General features: G+C 35.8%; 1 protein-coding gene across 1 annotated transcript in view; it reads right to left on the reverse strand.

The window, feature by feature from the left end:
- LOC128989007 (kinetochore-associated protein 1-like) overlaps positions 1 to 25,905 on the reverse strand; it is an 81,657-nt gene that overhangs the window by 36,913 nt on the left and 18,839 nt on the right. Inside the window, exons 10-22 of the mRNA XM_054410860.1 lie at positions 24,934 to 25,044; positions 24,387 to 24,545; positions 22,574 to 22,791; positions 20,904 to 21,017; positions 19,844 to 19,979; positions 19,367 to 19,507; positions 9,155 to 9,250; positions 8,581 to 8,662; positions 6,811 to 6,923; positions 4,548 to 4,678; positions 4,041 to 4,248; positions 630 to 720; positions 51 to 213 (exon numbers count right to left, since the gene is read on the reverse strand). Of these exons, the coding sequence (XP_054266835.1) occupies positions 51 to 213; positions 630 to 720; positions 4,041 to 4,248; positions 4,548 to 4,678; positions 6,811 to 6,923; positions 8,581 to 8,662; positions 9,155 to 9,250; positions 19,367 to 19,507; positions 19,844 to 19,979; positions 20,904 to 21,017; positions 22,574 to 22,791; positions 24,387 to 24,545; positions 24,934 to 25,044 (1,763 nt within the window). The remainder of the gene's footprint in view (positions 1 to 50; positions 214 to 629; positions 721 to 4,040; positions 4,249 to 4,547; positions 4,679 to 6,810; positions 6,924 to 8,580; positions 8,663 to 9,154; positions 9,251 to 19,366; positions 19,508 to 19,843; positions 19,980 to 20,903; positions 21,018 to 22,573; positions 22,792 to 24,386; positions 24,546 to 24,933; positions 25,045 to 25,905) is intronic.

Genomic DNA, 25,905 nt, shown 5'->3' on the forward strand with positions numbered 1-25,905 from the left:
CGAGATCAAACTTTATAGAGTAAGAGTAATAAAATAATAAAGTGGCAAACCCTGCGACGATGAGTGTAGTTTCCAGAGGAAGATCGTTGGAGAGGCAACACAAGGCTAAATCAAGAATGGCATTCTCCACAGGCAGAGAAAGTAGGTACGCCAACCTTCCCATTCTCCTCAAGGGGGAAGTAGTAGAAATACCGTCAGTGGCCGAAATCAGCTCTGTAAAATATCAAACAATACCATTTATTAACATAAACACAACTATCTATATATTAACATTTGAAAATTAAACAAATGATCAGTACTAATTTATTATTAGGATAACATAGAGTAGCATAAATCATAAATCATAATTTATTAGATATAAGAGTTATAAGAGTTTTTAAAATCACAAACATAGATAAAATTGAATCTTATTAAATAAAGGAGACTTATAAAGAAAAAAAAGGAACATTAAACACTGAGCATAATCAAAATCTGTTTCACTGCCAGGACCACACATATGAAACATGTCTTTAAAACTTACATGTACTCAATCTTAAGTTTTAAGGACTAAACAACCTTATCCTAATCAAAATGTACCTTGGCTACAAAAGTTATATTATATATATTTTCAAGACAAATATTTGCCTCACCTTTAGCTACTTTCTCTGCATAGTCTCGAAGAATGGTTTGTCTCTCTTTCAAAGTTGTGAGTTCACCTTTGCTCGTGATATCAAACTCCATCTGTAGAAAAAAGTTACTTCAATCTAATTGTAAAAAAAATTTATTTTCTTTACAAAAGTGTCTTTTTTCTAATGTTTCACCAATCAAAATTAGTTAACACCTTGTAATTTCTTAACACTAAATATACACTTTTTTCAAAAGTATTTTGTTATTAAGGTGTAATAGAAGAGTGCTTCGCTTTGTATAGAGAAAGTTTGGCAATGTTGAGCTAATAGGATGCAAGTGTTGTTAAAAAATAACTTGGGCTGGCCTACAGAAGGAACATAGCAGCGCACACAGAATGCACACCTCCTAGACGGACAGTCTAGGTAGGCAGTGTATTCGACGAGAGACAGTTTATGAGAGGAGGCAATGTGGGGATTGTTGGAGAAATGGTTTCACTGAAGGAAGTTAACACTGGAGCCTTTAGTCTTGGAGCCTGGAAAGGTTTAGGTATTTATAAATTGGGGATTTAATTTATTTTCCTATTCTGAATGGAGATTTATATTGAAGACGTAGTGAGCATTTTTCAGATTGCAATACCTTTGGATCAACTCTGGGGTATATGCACTAAGGAGGCTCTCAAAAATTTGTTCAACAGAGACTCTGAAAATAGTGTATTTCGCCTATATTCATTCAAATATTGCCTTTGGTCTTTCATTATATGGGGCAACTTCCATTCAAAATTTGAACAAAATACTAAAAATTCAGGAACAATCAATTCAGATTATATTAAGATTAAATTATAATGAATCGGTAAAACTCTTTTTTTCTAAAATTGGTATCATGACTGTATATGCAATGTACATTTATGAAACTATAATTTCTGTGAAAAACCGTCAAGACCAACTTCATTTTGTTGGAGATACTCATAATTATAATACAAGATTCAGGAATAGAATTGGCATTGACAAACATAAACTTGGATTTTATGGAAAAAAAGCCAATGTATATGGGGTCAAAATTTTATAATATGTTACCAAAATCCATTAAATGTGAGAAAAATATTAATAAATTCAAAAATCAACTAAAAAAATATCTTATTGATTTAACATTATATTCTTTCTCCGAATTCCCATGTAAAAATGATGTGTAAAGAAAGTTTTTAGTTCTGTTTTTCTTTTCATGCATATAACTATATCTTTTGTTTTGACAGCCTTAGTATTAACCAATCTTAGTTATAATGTATCTTAGTATTCATTAATATTGACACCATTCTATGTACAGAGTACTAATATTGAATAAAGATTTGATTGATTGATTGATTGATTGATTGATCGTTATTACAAATTGATTCTTAAAAACTATTTTTTTTCAACAAATAGTGAGTGTCGATACCAAAATGTATCAATTCTCGTTTCTTCACCGATACCAATTTTTATAAATAGTTTAACCAAATTTTCTAAATATTTTCTAAAATTTTGAACATTTCCCGTGGCAGTTTAGACATTGTCGTCGTTTCCCGCAGTCACGGAAACGTCATCGTCGTTGTCCGTGATCGTCGTAAAAGCAAGAGCATTTCCCGCGGCTGTGTAGATATCACCGTCATCTCCTGCGGACACGGAAACGTCATTGTCGTTGTCCGCGATCGTGGCAAAAGAATGAGCATTTCCCGCGGCTGTGTAGATATCACCGTCATCTCCTGCGGACACGGAAACAGTCATCGTCGTTGTCCACGATCGTGGCAAAATCATGAACATTTCTCATGTGCGTGTAGACATCATCGTCGTCTCCCGCGGACGTCTCCTGAAACGTCATCGTCGTCTTCTGTGATTTCGGCAAAATCATTAACATTTCCCCAGGCCGTTTATACATCATCGTTGTGTCCCGCGGTCATGAAAACGTCATCGTCGTCCGTAGCTAAGATGTACGCTTTGCTGTGTTTTTAAAGAAAATTTAAATTATTGAATCACCTGCTGCATGCAAGATAAGGTCAGTAAATTTTTTTTTTACCACAAGAAACATATCTGATCCCGAAATGCATTGCCAGATGACTGAATGTTAGGGCCCAGTGTTATGAGTGAAGGTAAAGTGAAGAAACTGGTTAGGGAGTGTAAAAAGGCTATGATGTAATGCTTCAGATTATATTTGTATTTTATTTTTTGAAAAAAAGTTATTTTGTAGTTTGTATACGTGGAAATACACTGATTTGATTTGATTTGAAAACCTTTTTCTTTTGTGGTTTTCTGTGAGAAGTCTGGGTTCCCATCAAAAACACAACTCCTTCCGAAATGGACATTTTCACAGTCATTTAAAAACTTTCTATTCCATTTCTTTACTTTACCCTCACTCAATCCATTAGGGCCATAACCTTCAGTCATCTGGCGATAAATGTTGGTATCAGACATGTTTTTTGTGGTCAAAAACCCTAACACTGACCATATCTCGCATGCAGTGGGAGATTCAATTATAAAAAAAAGCTACAAGCGGATCCATTTTGTTCACAGCTGATGACAGTAAGAGGCGACGAGCCTTGTTGCGCGAACTACAGAGCTTTATGCAAAATCAGGCCTTACTTAAAAAAAAGACCCTCGTATTAGATCGAACCCAGTCTTTTTATCCTTTCACAAAGTAATAGTGTGTTTTTGACAGTTTTTTTTTTTTTGTTTTTTGTTTTGGAGCAGCAATGCAAAATTTATCCAGCCAACTCAAATGTTAACCCTTTTAAACAATTATCAAAACAAAATTTTATTATAACTAGAGGCTGATGCTCGAGGTGATAATGTCTCCCGCGGTCGTGGGAACATCTTAATTGTCTTCCCTAATCGCTAGGAAATTTGGTATTTTGCTAAGCATTAACGGATACATGAAAATATTGAACATCTCCCACGGTTCTGTAGATATTATCATTGCCTCCTGTGGCCACAGAAACGTCATCGTCGCCATCCACAATCGCGACAAAAGCAAACATCTCCAATGGCCATGTAGACATCATCATTGTCTCCCCCAGTCACGGGAATCCCATCGTCATAATCCGCAATAGCGGCAAAAACGTGAACATCTCCCATGATCAAGAACATCATCATCGTCTCCTGCAGTCACAGGAGCATCATCGTTATAATCTGCAATTGCGGTAAAAGCGAAAATTTATTGATCTTCACACATGTTTTAGGTATCGGTCTTGGCATCAACATTGGCAATTTATTCTCGATACCAATACTAATGTCCAATATTCGATGGTATCGAGAAATGGTATTGAGAATCGACACATCCAACATCCCTATACAAAATCACTTCACACATTACAGCTAAGTTTCGTACAACAACACCGTTTAATCCGTTGAGTATTCTCAAATGGGATTAACTGGTAAAATCTACGAATATCCAAATAAAAAACCAACCTTGAGTTTGTGTTTTGTCTTTAAATTGGCAAGGAACCTTTGGTCTCTCTGGCTGTCAAGTTTAGATATGATGGTAAAGAAGTTAGGAAGTTTCTCCCAGGACAGGTGAGAGATGCGTCTGTGAATGTTGAACAATAGTCTGGTCACACATTCAGCTGGCAGAGTCTCCTCTAGTGTATTCAGAAGCTCTTCTACCATCTTGCTCTCACTACCAACAAGCCAAATAAGTACATGATTACAATTTGTCAATGATAGTATTGAGTTACACAACTACTTATGAATATCTTATTGTTTGCAAATAGTTAACAAATCCTGCCAAGAAGCCAAATTCAAAATTAGATTACTGACTAAATTAGTGACACCCTATTCATTTTTCACACATAGAATGAGTTGTTCAAACATAAAAAAAGTGTTTTCTTAAAAAAGACATTGACATGTAAGTACAGGAGGACTAGTAAAAAAAATACATATAATTTATATTCAGTACTGTATATTAAGGCAACTCACCCTTTTTCAACCAAACTATTCAGAACGATATCATAGATGTCACTAACATCTTCCCTGGCATACTTTGCCACTTCATAAATATCTTCCATCATTCTTGGTTGGCACTTTTTCAAAATCAGACGAATCAAATTCTGTAAAACAACATGAAATTAAAAAATTTTATTAAAACAATTAATCGGATTAAAATTCATGTTTCTGGCCACTGGAACCATCTTGCCCAACAAGCCATCTACCAACAAGCCAAATAAGTACATGATTACAATTTGTCAATGATAGTATTGAGTTACACAACTACTTATGAATATCTTATTGTTTGCAAATAGTTAACAAATCCTGCCAAGAAGCCAAATTCAAAATTAGATTACTGACTAAATTAGTGACACCCTATTCATTTTTCACACATAGAATGAGTCCCTTGTAAATTTTTATTTATTTATGGTTTTTAAGATATTTAGCCTTAGAAACAAAAAACAGTTGCCATTTTCAAATGGTACAAAGTAGAAACTTGATACTAAGTACCGAAATAGATCTTGTTATTCCACATGCACATACCAAGTTTGAATTTAGTTCCTCAGCAGGTTAGTAATAGCAAGATATGATAAATTATGTAAAAACAAAAACAAACCCACAGACGGAAAACCAAGCAGTTTAGGACATATGTTTGTATCAAATTTTTTTCTTATTTTTACCTCAACAATCATGCAGTAAAATATTTCACAATAATTTCCGGACATCCTGTATATCAAAGAACCCAATAACACGAGTAATCTTGGTCCGATTTTGATTAAATTTGGCTTGAATGTGTAGGGCGGGATGGACTTGAATGAGTTCGCGAACCAGTGAGATCGCCACAGGAACATTATAAGGTTTTGAAATACTAAAACATTGTTTTTTTTTTCAAATTTTTACCCTTAAAACATGGAAATGGCCATTTTTCAATACAACCATTGTGTAGATTTAAAAAAACAAACCATTTTGTAAGAAGTGTAGTAAAATTAAAGACTATGGGAAGAAAATTCAAAAAACTATATAGGTATTTAAGACTCTCATGTTATTCTTATATGTAGAAAAAGAAAACTGTTGTGGTTTGCTTTTTTATATACGGTATGTTGATTCAATTTGGAAAATTTTTTATTTCATCCCATATTATTAACATTTGGACAAATAATAGAGATGGCCGGGTCCCGATTTTCGGGACGGGATTACATTTAATTCGGGAATTTTTTAAGAATGGGATTTGATTCAATCGTTGGCGATTTTGCCGCTTCGCGAGTGACAGTGACCGCGAGATATGTTCACAATAGTTCTGTAAACGCATTAGGCGAAGTCATTTCGACGATCGTGCCGTGACCGTGAGTCATTTCGACGATCTTGTTGTGACTTGGAGTCTTTTCGACCATCGTGCCATGACTACGAGTCATTTAAACGATCACGCTGTGACCGCCTGTGGTTAATACCTGTTTGTGGTTAGATTAGGTAAGGGTATTTTATAATGAGATTGATTTTTAGTCATAAGGTTTTTTCTCTACCTGTAAATTTTTGCCCATTAATAGGTTTTATAATCAGTGCCATAAACAGTAAAAATTTGATTTTTGTTTTTTGTCTTTTTTTTGTAACTGCAATACTCAAAACTTTTAAAACAAACCCTTTTTTGCACAAGAAAAATCGGTAAGGAAATACAAATCCCGTCATGTCCCAAACTAAAAATTCAATCCCATCCATCCCTAACAAATACACTTTTTACCTCCCCCGTAACAGCAAATCTAAGTACTCTTTAGTCTATTTTTTTTTTTTTTATGGGGAATACGTTTTGTTTATGGAAATATTTTTATAATAATCCAATCAGACAAATTGAAATTCGCTTATTCTGCAGGTTTGCTGCGGCGGGGTTATTTTGATCTTTAATATGAGCTATAATAAACATAGCTTTATTTTTTATTAGTAATAAAAAATTTATATTATTTAATTCTTAGTGATTAATAGACACTTGCTCGTGCCACTGCTTCTTTGAAGCCATTTCTTAATTCCCATTAAGAAGAGTGCAATCTAATTTTAAAGAGTCCTAGTTTGTAGACACATAACCAAAAAAATAATCACAGCTTTGATGCAAACAGACACATTTAAATGCTAAAATTTCTTAATGCTCGGTAGCTGATCAGATTGACACCAAAGTTCGCAACTGGTGGCAATCCTCCATACATCACAGAAGAGATTTAGTCCATGGCCCCGGTGTACACTACAAAGTATGATTACCAAATCTTACCACGTTGCGGACCGTGTCCACTTTGACTCTGTACTCCTTCATGATCAGTCGCCGAGGGACGTTACTGCTCTCGTTGCGTACATCATTGGCTTTATCTCCAGGTAGCCGAGCACCTTGAATGGTAAAACCAAACAGTTAAACCACTAGTAAATTTATATAGAGCTTAAAAAAACCAACAATTTGAATTTGGTATATTGAAGTGTTGTTGTACTCTTAACGGTTATGGAGGTAATTCAAACAAAAACTTTACATTTAAAATTACCATGTTACTCCATGTTTCGTATTACGATGTTATTAGTAATTACCATGTTACTCTTATAGGTAAATGGTAAGTGAATGGTTGTAGTTTGCTATTTATATGTAGTTGCTATTTATCAGTCGATGTCAATGTGTCTTCAGTCATCATCATTGTCTTCCAAAATCGCGGCAAAATTCTGATCATCTCTCGGGATGGTGTAGACATCATCAATGTCTCCCGCAATCACAGAAAAACTCTGATCATCTTCTGTGGTCTTGTGGACATTATTATCGTCTCCCATGGTTAAGGCAAAATCCTGAGTATGCCCCACAGTAACAGAAACATTACTATCGTCTTCCACGATCTTGGCTTAATTCTGATAGTATCCCTCGTTATTGTCGTCACCTGCAATTGCGGAAAAAGCAGAAATCTTCCCAGACATGTCAGGTATCAGCATAGACTTTTGACAATCGATTTTTGATACTCATACCAATGACCAAGTAACAGTTGGTATCAAATGTTGATATTGAGATTCAACACATCACTACTTTTCATGGATACATTTGAATCAAATGTGGCATATCTATTTATTGCATACTGAACTAATAGCATTTTATTTAAAAAAATGCCCTTCCCTGCAGCAGCAAAACCAAGTACTCATTTAATCTAAGGTTCTTTAAATAGAGAATAAACCTTATTTAAGGAAATATTTTAGTAAAAATCGGTCATGAAAGTAGAAATTTGCTTAGTCTTTAAGTTTTGTGCAAAGAGGATATTTATCTTTATCTTTGGCAACTACAAATAAGGAACCTATGCAACAATTCATTGTTCTCCCTCCATATTAACGAGAATGAGTCAGCAAGCCTTAGGCCCAATTCACACCGAACGGACGTCGGGCGGAGACGTGGCACGGACGAGGCACAGACGTGGCAGTGACGTGGCGTGTTCAATGCACACCGAAGGGACGGTGAAGGGACGGTACAGTGGCGAGACAACCTGTATGTAGACTAAAAGCTTTGGTTTTTGCTTATTTCTATTAATGTCAATGGTGTTAGTTAATTTCTGTCAACTTAATTAGTACAAACAAGGGAATTGTTCTACTTCCTCACAAAATTTGATATTAAATTCAATGTCGTCTCGCATAGTGAAGAAACAACTCACAATCTACACACAAAAACAACTCTACACAAGAAGGTTGGTAAGTAAAAGCACACTATACACAAGAAGGTTGGTCAGTACAGTACAATACTTGCATTCCGAACAACGGGCGCGCTACGGACATGCCACTTCCGATACGCCACGAGGGACGCCGAAGCGACGTGGCGGTGGCGGGAGGGCGGCCGCCCGCGCCACGTCACTTGTGTGTGCATTGACCAATTTGTTTACATGGGGAGGCGAGGAACGGACATATGTCTTCGCCACGTCCGTGCCACGTCTCCGCCCGACGTCCGTTCGGTGTGAATTGGGCCTTAAGGAATTTTTCTAGGTTATTATTAGGATAACAGTTTTAAATCATTAATTGAGCAAAATACCTTGTTCTGCCAGCTGTGTCACCAGAGGGGTCCAAGGGACTGGAGCAGACCTCAACACATGCAAGATGGCATCTAGTTTCAGCTGTACCAAATAAGACATATCATTCAATACAAATGCATGCATATATGTGTGTGTGAACCTAAAAAATGTAATATAAAAACAGCAAAACTATTAGAGGTGTGAAATCTGTCTGATTTTCAAACTGAGTAAAGGCTGACTTAAAAGCATGAGTAGTCAAGCACCAAGTTCAAAAATCTAGCTGAGCCGAGCTTTTATTTTCTAAATATTATCATGATCACAAACTCTATGTTAAAGAAAATGTTTAACTAAAACAGGAAGGCCTTCTAGATATTTATGCCACATTAGTGACACCGATAAGCCAGGGTGGTTTTCCCTTTCACACCGAGGCATTGTGTTATCTAAGTAACCAAGTGAAAAGAAAAACAGCATCTGTAATTTTATTTTTATACAATTTTCTTATTACCGTACTCAAACATAGGCTTGACTACTACTACTACTTGAACTATTACCTCTGTATAATAAACAAAGTATGAGTACACGAAATGGCTGTACCTGAATGCTATGAAGGTGTGGCACCAAGGCAAACACTCGAGCTTCCCAAGGTGCCTCATCCCAGAACCACCAATCTTCACATTTCATAACAATTTCCTGTAAAATTACCACACTATTATTTAATAAATCATTCAGGGTGTCTAGTTTATTTCCATTATAAAATTCAAGACTAATTCCAGACTTTTCAAGACTAATTCCAGATTTTTCAAGACTAGTTTTTTCAACAATTAGTGCGTGTTGATACCAAAATGTATCGATTCTCGATTCTTGATACCGATACCAATTGTTATAGCTTAACAAAATTTTCTGAATAATTCTACACCAACCCCTGTCTTTGTCATAAAGTAGTATTATGATAATGTGGTGTTTTCAAGTAAAGAAATAATGCAGCAATAAAAAATTCGAACTAGTAAATTTTTTTTTTCATGAAATCTTCCACGTACCGTACGTTTAGACATCATCATTGACTGCAGCGGTTACATAAACGTGATCGTCGTCGTCCGCGATCACGGCAAAATCATGAACATTTCCCGCGGCCTTGTAGACATCAATGACATCATCGTCGTCTCCCGCTGTCTCAGAAACGTCATCGTCCGCAATCGCGGCAAAATCATGAACATTTCCCGCGGCCGTGTAACATCATCGTCGTCTCCCGCGGTCACGGAAACGTCATCGTCATCTCCCGCGGTCACGGAAACGTCATCGTCATCTCCCGCGGTCACGGAAACGTCATCGTCATCTCCCGCGGTCACGGAAACGTCATCGTCATCTCCTGCGGTCACGGAAACGTCATCGTCGTCGTCCGCGATCGCGACAAACTCATGAACATTTCCCGTGGTCACGGAATCGTCATCGTCGTCTCCCGCGGTCACGGAATCGTCATCGTCGTCTCCCGCGGTCACGGAAACGTCATCCTTATCTCCCGCGGTCACGGAAACGTCATCGTCATCTCCCGCGATCGCGATAAAATCATGAACATTTCCCGCGGCTGTCCAGACATCACCGTCATCTCCCGCGGTCACGGAAATGTTATCGTCATCGTCCGCGATCACGGCAAAATCATGAACATTTCCCGCGGCCGTGTAAACATCATCGCCATCTCCCGCGGTCACGGAAACGTCATCGTCATCTCCCGAAAGGAAGCAGCTGAAGCTCAACAAGCCAGGTTCAGCAGAAGTTAACCTTTGGATATTCAGATAAGGAAGCAGCTGAAGCTCAACAAGCCAGGTTCTTTAAATCTACATATCACCACCTATATTCTGAACTAAGACTGATAAGAAGATCCCTGCTTCCAACTAAACATTATCATCATTAAAATCAAACCTTTATTATTTTTTTCCTCAATTAATAATATACCTGGAAAAAAATGTAATAATAATTTAAAGGAATTATCCTTTTTTTGTCCAGTTAAGATTTTTCCATCACTTTGAATATATATTACTTAGTTAAATAAAGACACATTTTGTGTATATATGTATCTTCTATTGCCATTGTTAAATAAATAAAGTTTTTTTTTTTTTTTTTGCTGCATTTAGTGCTGTAAACATTGAGTACTGCAATGAGCTTTCATCTTCAGTGTTAGTGATACAGCGCTGGGAGTAACAAACAGAAACAGTTTTTAATATGGATACAAACTTACTTGATGGATGGGTAAGGAAACAGACAGTTAGGAAGAAAGGATTAACTAAGGGAAAAGTTGACATATACTATTACTCACCAAAAGGAAAAATGTTCAGATCCAAATCTCAACTTGAAAAGTACATTGATCAAAATAAACTCAGTTTAAATATTGATGACTTTGATTTTAAATCTATATTAAAATCTCCAACTAGATATAATATTTTAGAAAGTAAGGAAAGCAATTGTTTAAATGAAAGTGCAATGACAGAGGGCCAACCAAACTTAAACACCAGTACACCAGAAACCAGTGTGTATCGCAATAAAACCAACGAATCAACATTGTCAATCTCTAGCTTAGAGCTTGGAGAAGTTCTCACTGATGAGGCTGAGGATGGATTATTGAAATTAAGGAACTGTTTGGCTGAAGCAAATGATAACGTGATTCAGTTAAAATTTCAAAAAGAAAAAGCTGAGTCTTCATTACAGGTATTGGAGTTAGAGGCAGAAGAAACTGTAATGAACCTACAACAAGATATTAAAATATTAACAGAAGACAATAAGAAACTTAAACGTGATTTAGAAGGAAAAATCAATGAAATTCAGTATTTGAAGGATCAAATATCAGTTAGCTCTGTTAATGTGCTACTATGTAAAGACTCATCAGATGAACTGAGAAAAGGACTAGCTGAAAATAAAGAAATTCAATTGCTTAACGACCAAATAAATGTGTTGCAAGCTCAAGTAAATAACTTTAAAAGAAGAAATCTACAGCTTATGGAAACTATTCAACCGTACCCACTACCTGATCCGGAGCTCATCTCAGAAATAAAATCCTTAAAAAATAAAATTTCATACATGGAAACTAAGTTCACCGAAGAATCTAATACATACAGGGAAATAATCAAGCTACTTGAAAGTGATATAAACAATCTGAAACTACAAAATGAAAAACTAAGTACTGAAACAAAACTTCTGAGAGACGACAAATTACTAACTATTACTGAGGACAGCTTTGTAATCCCTAAACATTTTGCAAAGTTAATGGATAAAGCACAGTTTGTTACCGACCCAGCAAATCTATCCAACAGATTTGAACTACTTACACCAGCTGAAGAAACCATTCAAAAAGAATTGTTGAAATCACCAGCAAAAACTCAAAAGGGACCTGTGTGTTTGAAAGATGAATTGAAAAGTAACCATCAAATAAAATGTACAGCACATAAAGAAACAGCAAGAGACTACAATACTGTTATACCTAGTTCAGATAAACCTAATATATTGTTGGTTGCTGACAGTCACGGTAGAAATCTGTACAGAAATCTTGTTGAAATATGGCCAACTAAAGAAGTAAACATTTCTGTTGTATATAAACCCAATGCACAGCTAAATGGAGTAATAAATAACTTAGGTGAACTGATAAAAAATTTCACAAAATCTGACACTGTCATTGTCATTGGGGGTTGTAATGACATTGGAAATGGTGATGAAATACTAATTAGTAAATATCAAGATATCATTGACAAGACAACCCACACGAATGTTATGATTTCAGGATTACCTTACAGACACGATGTGCCTGGTCTCAACAACCGTATCGCATTTTTAAATATAGAACTTGAAAAAAAAGTTAACCAAAATGAGCATACCAAATTTCTACCTCTCAACCTTTTACCAAGGCAAATGTATACTAAGCATGGTTTGCATTTTAACCGATCAGGAAAAAAAGAAGTTTCTAAATTGATCAAACATTGCATCTACGGAACTAATTCAAACCAGCAGAAGAGTAACTTAAAAACGGCTACTGAGGAGATCAATGATGAGTTTGTATTAGATATCTCTAACGTTGAAGGAATTAAAGTGGTGGTGGCAGACATGTACAAGGTGATCAAAGCTCTAAAAAATGACAGCTCAGTAGCTTTTGCCCACACAATCTCTGGTGATTTTCAACACCCTAGAAGGATGACTGCCGGTGTAGCAGTTTCTTTTGCTAGGCATTTTGGGAAACCCCAATTAAAGGATTGCTTGTCTAAATCTTTGGCCTACCAGAGAAGCAACCCTAAGGAGGCAGCAGTCTACAGCCTTATAACAAAGGACAACTTTAATGGCAAGCCTACTCTGGATGGTTATGACTCAGCAATTGGAGCTCTGACTGATGAACTCAAGACTAAGAAATTCAGTGTGCTGATATGCTCCCCCATGGGTTGTGTGCGAGATTTTGTTCGAATTGAACATTTTTCAAGGAAAATAGTGGAGTTTCACAGGACCACTGGCATTCCAATCATAGTGGTAACAAAAGAACAACCTGGTGCTCAGAGAATACTTCACCATGGACTTTCCCATTCAGAATTTGTCCTTAAGCTGAGACAGAACATCCAGACATTATGCCCGGCAAGCAAACCAACAACTGTACCACTGACACTCTGCTCATCTCAACCGTCTTCGCAGCAACTACAACCACTATCTAGTTCTCCACAGCATCACTCACAACCAACTTCAACACAACTTCCTGCTGTTGGTCTTATCAGCCCCCGGTTGGTTCCAGGCGGTCTCAGCTATAACGAAGTTGTTAAGTCAAAACCATCGAGTGTTGTGAAAAAGCAGAGCAAATGTGTGGTGTCAAGTGTTGAGGGTGATCCATCAGTGTTAGAGTTAGATTCCTTTTTAGATGATAGTTCTCCTTTAATTTTAAACTGATTCATTCTGACAATGACCTTGTACCTGCTAAATTAAGTAACTTAGATAATTCTTTGCACAAAACAAATTCACTGGCTCAAAATAACGAACTAAAAGGTTTATGTAATCAATCTTTTTATTCAACTAACTGTGATTTAATAATGCATTACAATTGTCAAGGTTTAAATTTAACAAAAATTTCAGCTCTCAATTTATTTTTATCTGAGGCCAATTTGAATATTAAAGCTATATCTTTTAATGAACATTGGTTAGATCATAATTCAGCCTCTCTGTTAAATACAATCAATAATTTTAAATTGGCTAGTTCTTATATAAGAGAAAGTGGCTGTAGGGGCGGATCTTGCATATTAGTGGATAAGAACTGTAAATATGTAACAATAACACAGTTTTCCAATTTAAATGAAGACTTTATTTTTGAATGTTCTGCTATTGAACTTGTGGATTTTAATTCAGTTTTAATTTCTATTTATACAGTACCAAATTTCAACATAAGTAAACAGTTTTTAGATAGACTTGAAATTCTATTTTTGATAATACAGAAAAAATTCAAAAAAAATACTGTTTTTGTAACTGGAGATTTTAACATAGACATTTTAACGAATGACACATTCACAAGTAGATTTAAAGAAATTGTCGAATGTAATGGTTTTTGTTTTCAATTTGAGGAGCCAACTAGAATAACAAATACTTCATTTACTTGTTTGGATAATTTTATCACACCCAAAACGTTTAGTTGCCATTACAGGTTAAACACTGAGTTAGGTCTTTCTGATCACAATGCTATATTTATAAACCTTCCTAAGCTAGCCAAGTGTAAAACCATCAAGAATACTTCTAGTTCTTTTAAGAAAAGAATCATCTCTGATAGAAATACAGATGAATTTTGCAAATATCTACAGAGCACTAATAATAATTTTGTATTTAACCCCGCTTTAAACCCCAATGAAAATTACAATAGTTTTTTGAGAAATTTTTTATTATCTTTCAATCATATATTTCCTGTTAAATCACTAAAAAAGAATGCTAAAACTAATAAATCTACTCTGAATTGGGTGACCCAAGGTATAAGAATTTCCAGTAAGAGGAAACGAGAATTGCACTTGGAAGCCAAGTTTAGTAGAAACCAAGAGTTTTTATCCTATGTAAAGCAATACAAAAAAATATTTAATAAAGTTGTAAAAAATTCAAAAATTCTCTCAAATAATAACCTAATTAGAAAATCTGAAAACAAGTCTAAGGCAGCTTGGCAAATTGTTAACAATGAACTGGGTTTAAACTGTACTCAAAGATACAAAATTATTTTAAAAGATAATACAAACCAAACCACTGTTGATAATCCTGATGATGTAGCTAAGCTTTTTAACAGTTTTTTCTGTAATACAGTTATTAATCTGAATGTAAAAAAGGGTTCTGTCAATGGTGTTCATTCGTCTGTAAAATCATACTGCAGTGATGGTGGGGTTACATTGTGCAATCTTAGCCCCACTAATAAAGATGAAATAAAAAAGATTATCCTTTCTCTAAAGAACAAAATTTCGGTAGGCTGGGACGAAATCCCAATTAAATTGATCAAATCTGCTGCTGACATTATCTCCGAACCCTTATCTCTTATTATAAATCAGTGTTTAAAGAATGGTATTTTTCCGGATCAACTCAAGTACTCCCAAATTTCTCCTGTTTTTAAGAAAGGTTCAAAATCAGATATTAATAACTACCGTCCAGTATCAGTATTAAGTAATTTTTCTAAAATATTTGAAAAAGTAATAAGTTATAGACTAGTTAATTATTTTGAAAGTAATAATTTATTTTACAATAAACAATTTGGTTTCCGAAAAAACTTAAGCACAGTTTCTGCTCTTACTCAGTTTGTTAATGAGATTGCAGAGGCCTTGGACAGGTCTCAGGCCACAGCAGGTGTTTTCTGTGACCTGTCTAAGGCTTTTGATTGTGTGGATCACTCACTCCTGTTGCTAAAACTTATTGATTATGGGATTGGGGGAAGTTGCTTTTCTTTAATACAATCTTACCTTTCTGAAAGAAAACAAAGAACTTTAATTTTAGAAGATAACAACAAACATTATTCACCATGGAAAATTATATCCACAGGTGTTCCCCAAGGCTCAGTATTGGGCCCACTTTTTTTTCTTATTTACATTAATGATCTTCCAAAAGCTATTAATAAAGAACTAATTCTTTTTGCCGATGACACTACTGCTTTGATCAAAAATAATAATACAACTGAAATGTTTTCTTCTCTGCAAAGTGTGGTTAAGGACATGGAGCAATGGTTTTTAGAAAATGGGTTAAAACTTAATGTTGAAAAAACAAATATTATTAAATTTTCTACTAGACACAAAAATATGGAAAACTGTTCCTTTAATTTAGTTGAAGCTCATAAATTCTTAGGGGTTTACGTAGATGACGCAGTTAAATGGGATTCACATTTGAATTATTTACGTAACAAAATTAGGTCGATATCATCTTTATTCATACATTTAAGGGACTGTGTTTCTATTGAGACACTTAAAGTAGTTTATCATGCTTATGTGGAGTCAGTGTTAAGATATGGCATAATTTTATGGGGTCAAGCTACTGGTATTAAAACTTTATTCAGGTTACAAAAACGTATTATTCGTATTATTACCAACTCTCATCCACGCAGTTCTTGTAAGAAACATTTTCAAAATTTAAGAATTCATACATTAACGGGGTTGTATATACTAGAATTATTAAATTACATACATTCAGTTAAAAATGAGCTACCAGAAACAATAAATTTTAATCACAGGTATGAAACCCGAAATGAAAATATATTTAGACTCCCCAGACACCGTTTGACCCTATATGAAAAATCTCCATTGTACGCTGGGCTGAGATTGTACAATGTGCTTCCGCCATGCTATAAGTCACTAAGCAAAACCAAATTTAAAGATACAATAGATAATTTTCTTATTGACAAGGCTTTTTACTTAATTGAAGATTTTTACAGAACTACAATTTAGAATTTTTTTTTTTTTTTTAAGTGTTTAGTTTTAAGTTAAAAGTTTTAATTTTAAATATTTTATGTATGGATTTAATTTTGACAATGCACCTATTCTAAATGTTATGACATGTATGGAATGTTTTGTGCAAATAAAGTCTATGTCTATGTCTATGTCTATGTCTATGTCTATGTCCCGCGGTCACGGACACGTCATCGTCATCTCCCGCGGTCACGGAAACGTCATCGTCGTCGTCCGCGATTGCGACAAACTCATGAACATTTCCCGCGGCCGAGCAGATATCATCGTCGTCTCCCGCGGTCACGGAAACGTCATCGTCGTCTACCGCGGTCACGGATACGTCATCGTAGTCTCCCGCTGTCACAGTCGTCTTTCGTGGTTTCGGAAACGTCATCGTCGTCGTCCACTATCTCGGCAAAATCGTGAACATTTCCCGAGGCCGTGTAGACATCATCATTGGCTTTTGCGGTTACGTAAACGCAAGACGACGATCGCGGCAAAATCATGAAAATTCCCGACTTTGAAATCAAATTTAAGACTAAATCCCGACTTTCAAGACCATTTTGAAATTCAATACTAATTCCCGACTTTCCCGATTTTCCCGACTACTAGACACCCTGATCATTTGTTTCATGCCAATACACCTACAATTAAGCCTAATTAAAAGGCGAAAAAAATAAGGAAAACATATCCATCAGCCAGACATACTATTGGCCAATAGTTGCTTATCGGACAAAAGTATTGAATATTCAGGTTCAGAAAGAGAATAGAGCAGGACACAATCATGAGAAATGATATGTTTTTGTGGACAAGAGTACAGCAAGATGGAATAGTGTTATGAATCAATGATAAAATAGAAGTAGTTAAGTAGAAGAAGTTTAAGGGGGAGAGTATAAAAAGCAAGTTTAAGACGAATGTGAGAAGAGAGAATTCTTATGTAAAGAGAGTTTAAATTGAAAGATTGATGTGGAGGAGTGAGGTGTAAGAAGAGAAGACAGATGGCAACTAATAAAGATAAAGATTGATGTGGAGGAGTGAGGTGTAAGAAGAGAAGACAGATGGCAACGAATAAAGATAAAGATTGATGTGGAGGAGTGAGGTGTAAGAAGAGAAGACAGATGGCAACGAATAAAGATAAAGATTGATGTGGAGGAGTGAGGTGTAAGAAGAGAAGACAGATGGCAACGAATAAAGATAAAGATTGATGTGGAGGAGTGAGGTGTAAGAAGAGAAGACAGATGGCAACGAATAAAGATAAAGATTGATGTGGAGGAGTGAGGTGTAAGAAGAGAAGACAGATGGCAACGAATAAAGATAAAGATTGATGTGGAGGAGTGAGGTGTAAGAAGAGAAGACAGATGGCAACGAATAAAGATAAAGATTGATGTGGAGGAGTGAGGTGTAAGAAGAGAAGACAGATGGCAACGAATAAAGATAAAGATTGATGTGGAGGAGTGAGGTGTAAGAAGAGAAGACAGATGGCAACGAATAAAGATAAAGAGGGATGTGGAGGAGTGAGGTGTAAGAAGAGAAGACAGATGGCAACGAATAAAGATAAAGAGGGATGTGGAGGAGTGAGGTCTAAGAAGAGAAGACAGATGGCAACGAATAAAGATAAAGATTAATGTAGAGGAGTGTGGTGTAAGAAGAGAAGACAGATGGCAACGAATAAAGATAAAGATTGATGTGGAGGAGTGAGGTGTAAGAAGAGAAGACAGATGGCAACGAATAAAGATAAAGAGGGATGTGGAGGAGTGAGGTGTAAGAAGAGAAGACAGATGGCAACGAATAAAGATAAAGATTGATGTGGAGGAGTGAGGTGTAAGAAGAGAAGACAGATGGCAACGAATAAAGATAAAGTTGATGTGGAGGAGTGAGGTGTAAGAAGAGAAGACAGATGGCAACGAATAAAGATAAAGATTGATGTGGAGGAGTGAGGTGTAAGAAGAGAAGACAGATGGCAACAAATAAAGATAAAGATTGATGTGGAGGAGTGAGGTGTAAGAAGAGAAGACAGATGGCAACAAATAAAGATAAAGAGGGATGTGGAGGAGTGAGGTGTAAGAAGAGAAGACAGATGGCAACAAATAAAGATAAAGATTGATGTGGAGGAGTGAGGTGTAAGAAGAGAAGACAGATGGCAACAAATAAAGATAAAGATTGATGTGGAGGAGTGAGGTGTAAGAAGAGAAGACAGATGGCAACAAATAAAGATAAAGATTGATGTGGAGGAGTGAGGTGTAAGAAGAGAAGACAGATGGCAACGAATAAAGATAAAGAGGGATGTGGAGGAGTGAGGTGTAAGAAGAGAAGACAGATGGCAACGAATAAAGATAAAGAGGGATGTGGAGGAGTGAGGTGTAAGAAGAGAAGACAGATGGCAACGAATAAAGATAAAGAGGGATGTGGAGGAGTGAGGTCTAAGAAGAGAAGACAGATGGCAACGAATAAAGATAAAGAGGGATGTGGAGGAGTGAGGTGTAAGAAGAGAAGACAGATGACAACAAAAAAAGACAAAGATTGATGTGGAGGAGTGAGGTGTAAGAAGAGAAGACAGATGGCAACGAATAAAGATAAAGAGGGATGTGGAGGAGTGAGGTCTAAGAAGAGAAGACAGATGGCAACGAATAAAGATAAAGAGGGATGTGGAGGAGTGAGGTGTAAGAAGAGAAGACAGATGACAACAAAAAAAGATAAAGAGGGATGATACCCAGAGCAAGGAATAACAATAACCAAATGGAAAGGGGTATGTATATAAGTATAAAGTATACACCTACAAATTGTTTAATCACTGTAACTGAAACATGTCTTATTTTCCTTCCAGTACCTTTGTTTCCTGAATGTAACAAATTACTTGCTCTATAAATTTAACACAACATTCTGATTATTATATTACCTTAATGAACTGCAAAATCTGCAAATCTGGGTCTAGTCCTCTATTCTTCATTAAGCGGGGGAAGAATTCTTCCATGAATGAAGGGATCTTCTCTAATGGCAGCTTCTCAAGCAACACCATTACAAAACTATGGTGATCCTCCTATTGACATGAGAAATTATAGCCATTAAAAATTGTTGGTAATATGGTTTTAAAAATGACATTTATTTAATAAATAATCAAATTGGGATGTTACCAAATCTATATGTCATGATGAACAAAATGATGATCATCTTGAGCAGGAGCGCACTGAAATTCGTAAAACCGATTAAGTCGCCATGTTATTTATAGAGATTTATAGAGTAAATGGCAGCAGCTAGCTTGGAAAAAGTCCAATTAGACCTACGTACACAAAGTTACACCGAAAACATAATTTTGTATTTTCTGGGTACGAACTATGATGATAAGCAGGCTACTCTCCTTGTTTTAGCCACCCACCTCTACAAACTGGTCATACTGCACAGACACGTTGTACTGATGCTTCAGTAGGTTTATGTCTTGAAGAGTGAAGATCAATCCTAGGAGTTGATTCAAAGGACTCTGTGGAGACAGATTCATGTTCTGCAAAGCCGACCTGCAGAGGTAAAGTAACATCAACTGACTAAGAGATAATTACATACATAATCAACATCAATACTTAGTTAACTCAGTTTAAAATTTGAATTTTTATTGCTTCATTTACAAGTAACTTCACCTGAGTTTATCAACAGGTTGGCCAGGAGCTTGAACAACAAAGTCCTTTGACACTACTTAAAAAACATTATAGGTTCGCCCCTGATCATAGAATGTAACAATTTGTGGTACCTCCAGAAAAAACCCCCCCGTTCTTAATTTTAAACGAACATTTAATTTTATTATTTTGAATCAGCTGTTTAATGGATAGCATTTGTGAAAGTAAACAAAAAAATGCCAATATTGCAGTTTTATATTGGATACCAACAAACATTTACATCCCAAAGCATCATCTACAAATTTTGAAAACTGTAGGGTCTCATTAGTTTGAGATAATACTGGTTATAGACCTAAATTAATCTCCTCATAGAGGTGTAAATCATCATGGAGAAAAATGTCAGCTAATTTGGTTAAATGGTTTTTATTGTGTTAAGAAATCATAGTATTGAAAACCAAAACAGAAAATATTACTTCCATATTAGCACACTACACAAACGGCTCAAACAAGTAGGCCTATGTTCTCTTTGAGTTTAATTTTAACTGCAACTGGTATAAATACATGGGAGTAACCAAAGTAAATTGTTATTTTAAGAAGTATTAGTATTGTGATTTGGTCGTGGTTGTTTGTGTAGTTCAAATAAACCTACGATTAAATAAGTAAGAGAAAAATCAATTTATTAGAAGAGTTACAAAGTGTACATTCTTCTAGATAACCAATAACAACCATAATCATAATGCGTTGCTAAGACAACATCAGCTGACGCTACATGTTCATTACTACTTTTGTTAGTTTTCTATAAGAGCATATTACAAGAGAGTTGAATACCTCTGGGCTGGAAGTGTCCCACTGGCATCAGAATGGACTAGACGAAGCAATCCTTTAGCTAATGTAAGACCTGAGTCTGGCCACGCTCGTGGATCTAACCATTCCAGGCCTTTGCTGAAACAAACAACAAACTGACACAGGAAACCTGCAGACCAATTAAATTTCCAAATTCAAATTTAGTTGCTGTAGTAAATACAATAATTTACCATAATGTTGCCATTTTTACGATATTTAGATTTGTGTTATAAAGAGTTGGCAATATGTTTTGCATTTGTGTCCTGACTGCAATCAGGAGACTGTGACGTCATATCGTATGATTTCAATAAAGCTCCCGGATTGGCTACAACCCATCACGCCACTTTTCCCTCCACGTTTAACCGCCGATCCAAAAAGTTTCCTTGCTCTCCAGTCTTCAAGATTCCAGCAAACCGTAACCATGTAGCCGGCCGCGTTTTATTTAATTCCCCAAATGGTGTTTTTATTTCAATCATTGTAACCTCAAACGTTCCAGTTGCTTTGTTTAAGTTTAAATGAAAAAGGTTTACAAAAAAGGAAATTTATATTTAGGACCACGTCTTCAATAAATGGACCCTTGATGGTTAACTCAATGAATACTGAGTAGGTTTAGAATTCACGAGCTTATCCTGGAAAAGGAAAACATAACATACTTACAGCTCTTTGAAGAATTAAAACAGAAAACAGAGTGTTGAATTTGGATACTTTTTCTTAAACATCTATAAGTCATTTTTTGGTTTAACAAGAAATCTAGAAATAAACTTAACACCTGCACAAGATAGTTTTCTTTTTAATTAATTTTAGTATTATAGCCGGTTAGAATCAGTGGCAATTTAATCTATATATTGCTGATGATAGTTGCCACCAAGCATGGAGACGGGAATTCAAATGATTTTTGCATGATTGTTTTGTATGAAAACATATATGCTTAGACAGTCACTATGCCAATCTAGAAAAAAAACTAATAAACAAAGACTTAAAAAACAACAATAATCATGGTAGGCTACATTTTCACTCTCATTTCCGATCACAATCCATTATGACATGCAATAGCGTATGGTGGGATTTCCCAGAATAATTCAAACAAATACTAGTTTTACAGAAAATAATATGAATAATGCTAAACATAGATTAGATAAAGATTTATTAGTCTGTTAAGCAACAAAATTGTCAATTACAAAGTTTTAAAGCTATTTGGTTTGTACAAAGTTGGAATGTGTTAGTTATAAGTTTAAAAAAATTACCAGTATAAATTTAAATTACAGTTTAAATCCCACACTACAAAACCAGAAACAAAAATGATAATAGTTTAAGCAAAACAAAATCTTGAAATGTTTAAAGATAAGCACGCTTACTCTGGTGTTTAAAGTATCTAAATCTTATTCCCAAATAAATCAAATACATTAATAATTTATTGTAAACAGTTTTGACAAAAGCTCAAAGAATGTTTAGTAGAAAAGCCCATTTATTCTGTAGACTACGAGAATTAATTGTGAACATTCAAAGCTATGGAAATTTTATTTTTATGGGTTAAGGTATTTTTACATAGAACTTGTAGGCTGACACTATTCATTAAATGTTTTGTACACAATATAATTACAGAGAATTTGAATACATATGGCCCTTTTTGAGGTGTAGATAGTGTTATTGTTTACCTAGCCCTCTGCACAGACCACTGCACCACACTGCCCAGCATGTGGGGGTAGATGGCCAGTATGGGAGGGATGAAGTGATGTTGCCACAGTAGCAGGTCTGCCAACTGTGTGGATGTCGGAACACCAGCTAGCAGTTGGCGAGCCTTGTCCTCAGTAAACAACGGCTTCATGTCACTCAAGTGTCGACCCCACACCAGGATAGCCTCTTTGATCTGACCCTAGTCACGTAAAACAATTATAACAACTTACAGCATACCTTGTCAAACAATCCTTGACAAGGAGTAAGATGATGTATGTAGTATAATGTGCGAATTTTCCTAGAGGGAAGTAGCTATTACTGTAGGTGGCACGGCACAGTAAGACCTAGTCCCGGGACTGATTTACATATTCATTTTGATGTCCCCACAGGCCAAAAACACTATTCGTTCAGATTTGTAGATATATATATAGTATAATATATATATATATATGTGTCCGTACATGCAAAACCCTAAACGCTTTAACGCCCACCGAGCCTCAGGTATTGGGTGGGTCGCAGGTTGCGGATAGCGGACGCTCCATCAGATATGTTGGACAGCTGTGAATAAATCTACAATAACAGCTGGAATGGATTTTATTGAATCAATTATAAATTCAGTAGATAAGGACTACAAAGAATGGTGTCTTTAACATTTAAAACATAGAAAGTCGGCATGTATTAAGAAAAAGTTGTATTTTTGTTTCAGCTTGAACAGTAAAAACAGTAAAAAAGTTCCCTGTTTTCTGGTATTCAAACCACTAAAACAAACAAAAAAATATCTAAACCTCAATAGTGTAGCATTTGGTTGGAAAGCTTATAAAATGGCGCAGTTTTTATCATATTCCGACACTTTATTGTATAAAGGGTGTGAAAAATGCAATAGACCATTGTTTTTTAAATTTTTATCAAACGTCTTAATTTCTATCTTTCAATCTATTTATAATGGAGTTTTTACAACTGATCCTCCGTCATTTTCTATTATTCTTGTTCAAAATTTAATGTAAAACACGAAAATGACATTATCTACTCAAATCCATATACAAGTAATTGAGAAATCGCTGTAAGTTTAAAAGCATGGTTATTTTTTAAAAACATAAAATAATTTTTTGGGAAGCTAATTTTTAGACTTGGAACATTTGATATGCATCATCACACTTCATTTACTTTGTACTTACACCAAAAAATTTTTGTCACACTGAGTACCAATCACCCTATATAGATAGATAGATAAGTAAATTCTTGTACTTTGCTTGTTTATGGATATATTTTGATCAAACTTGGCATATTTATTTATTTTATTCTGAGCTATTATTATTTTACAAAAACACACTTTATTACCTACTTATTTATTACTTATTTATTTATTACTTTATTACGTAGCAGCAAACCTTGGTACTCATTAAACTTGATGTTACATAGGCTAGATTAAGTTAAAATAAAATCAGACAAATGAAAATTTGCTTAGTCTGCAGGTTTGCTGCAGCGGACTTAAGTATAGATTGGGTTAAAAAGGAACACAACCACAAGGAGGTTCACGATGTTGGCCACACGTTGGAAGATATAGAAGAAAATCGGCAAATCCTCAATATAAATGTAAAAAATGAAATTAATTAATAGCCTAGGAAGAGCTGTAACCGGGTGACAGACAGGCCAAAATCAATCCCATTGTAACACTTTTTATATATGTTCACCGTCTCGTGAATGTTTATAGAATAAGTGTAAACATAGTGGATAGTGTCGGAAGCAGAAGATGTATTTTATTTATTATATTCATACAATCAGTGATTAACATACCCTTTTAATGTGGTTAAGGCAACTTATGACCAAGTCGTGTTTAGGAAACTCTATCCAATGCTCGACGCTGGTGGTTGCTCCGTGAATCAGCATACATGTGTCAAGCCGTCGTGCAATCGAGCTCACTTTGGCAAGCAACTCGCTTAGGTTAGCTCCAGACTGTAAAATAATTGTGCATATAGAAGTCTACAATTGATTTCAAAGTATAGTTATAGTAGTTACACCAAATTATTAGAAAGTTATTAAATTTATGACAAAATGCTGATAATTAGATAAGTTGTCACATAAAGATTTTCACTGTTCTTAGTAATAACTCTGCCCATCTACACTCTAGTTTTTGGTTTCATTTCATCTTTAGGTCTGATGAAGACTGTTGTGATTGGCATGATCTATTAAATTTTTCCTCAGGAAGTTAAGACAATAAACAAAATTAAAATACAAAGCTGATTTAATGACATAGCTTTGAAGTGGGTAAATTTACTATTTAGTATATATAATTACTATATACATGCATGATGTTGAAAAACACAAATATACAAATTGATACCTTATCTGCAACTTTAGAGAACCTCTCGGTGCCGTACATGAGCATCGTGTGTAACATGTCAAAATCTGGAGGAATGACACTAGCACAGATCTCGGCTACAAAGTTGTGATCCTGTAAATAAGTTCTACACTTATAAAATTGTCAACAATATTAACAAACTTAACTAAAGGCCATGTCACACCAAAAATTTGCGTCCGCGGCGGGAGTTTTGATATGATTTCATTACAATTCGTTTTACATAAGAAACACATATTGCCTGTTTAGTATTCCATGTAAATTATTTTTTTTTTTTAGTAGTCAAGTGTTTAAAAAGCAATTGAAAGTTTATTTATTTGTTAGTATAGGTACATTAAAAAGTAGGAATGGACAGGTCCCAAAATTTAGGGAAATTTTTGGGGAAAAAATATTCCAATTTTTCTGCTTAGCGAGTGCCCATGACGCCACTATCGCGAGAGATGTTCACGCTAGTTCTGCGAACGCAGGAGGCGAAGTCATACCGATGATCACGCCGTGACCGCGGAGTCATACCGACGATCACGCCGTGACCGTGGAGTCATAACGACGATCACGCCGTGACCGAGAGTCATACCGACGTTGGCGAAGTAATTGCGGAGTTATACCGATGATCATGCCGTGACCGCGAGTCATACCGATAATCACCCCGTGACCGCAGAATTATACCGACGATCACAAAGTAGCCGCGAGTCATACCGACGATCGCGCTGTGACCGCGAGTTATACCGACGATCACCCCGTGACTGCAGAGTCATACCGACGATCGCAAAGTAGCCGCGAGTCATACCGACGATCGGGCCGTGACCGCGAGTCATACCGACGATCACCCCGTGACCGCGGAGTCATACCCTCGTGCCGTGACCGTGGAGTTATACGGACGATCCCGCCAAGACTGCGAGTCATACCAATGATCACGCTGTGACTGCGGAGTCATACCGACGATCCAGCCGTGACCGC

Source organism: Macrosteles quadrilineatus, unplaced genomic scaffold, assembly GCF_028750875.1.
Source record: "Macrosteles quadrilineatus isolate MER2022 unplaced genomic scaffold, UCM_ALF_1.0 Scaffold_3__2_contigs__length_128488019, whole genome shotgun sequence".
Lineage (NCBI taxonomy): Eukaryota > Metazoa > Arthropoda > Insecta > Hemiptera > Cicadellidae > Macrosteles > Macrosteles quadrilineatus.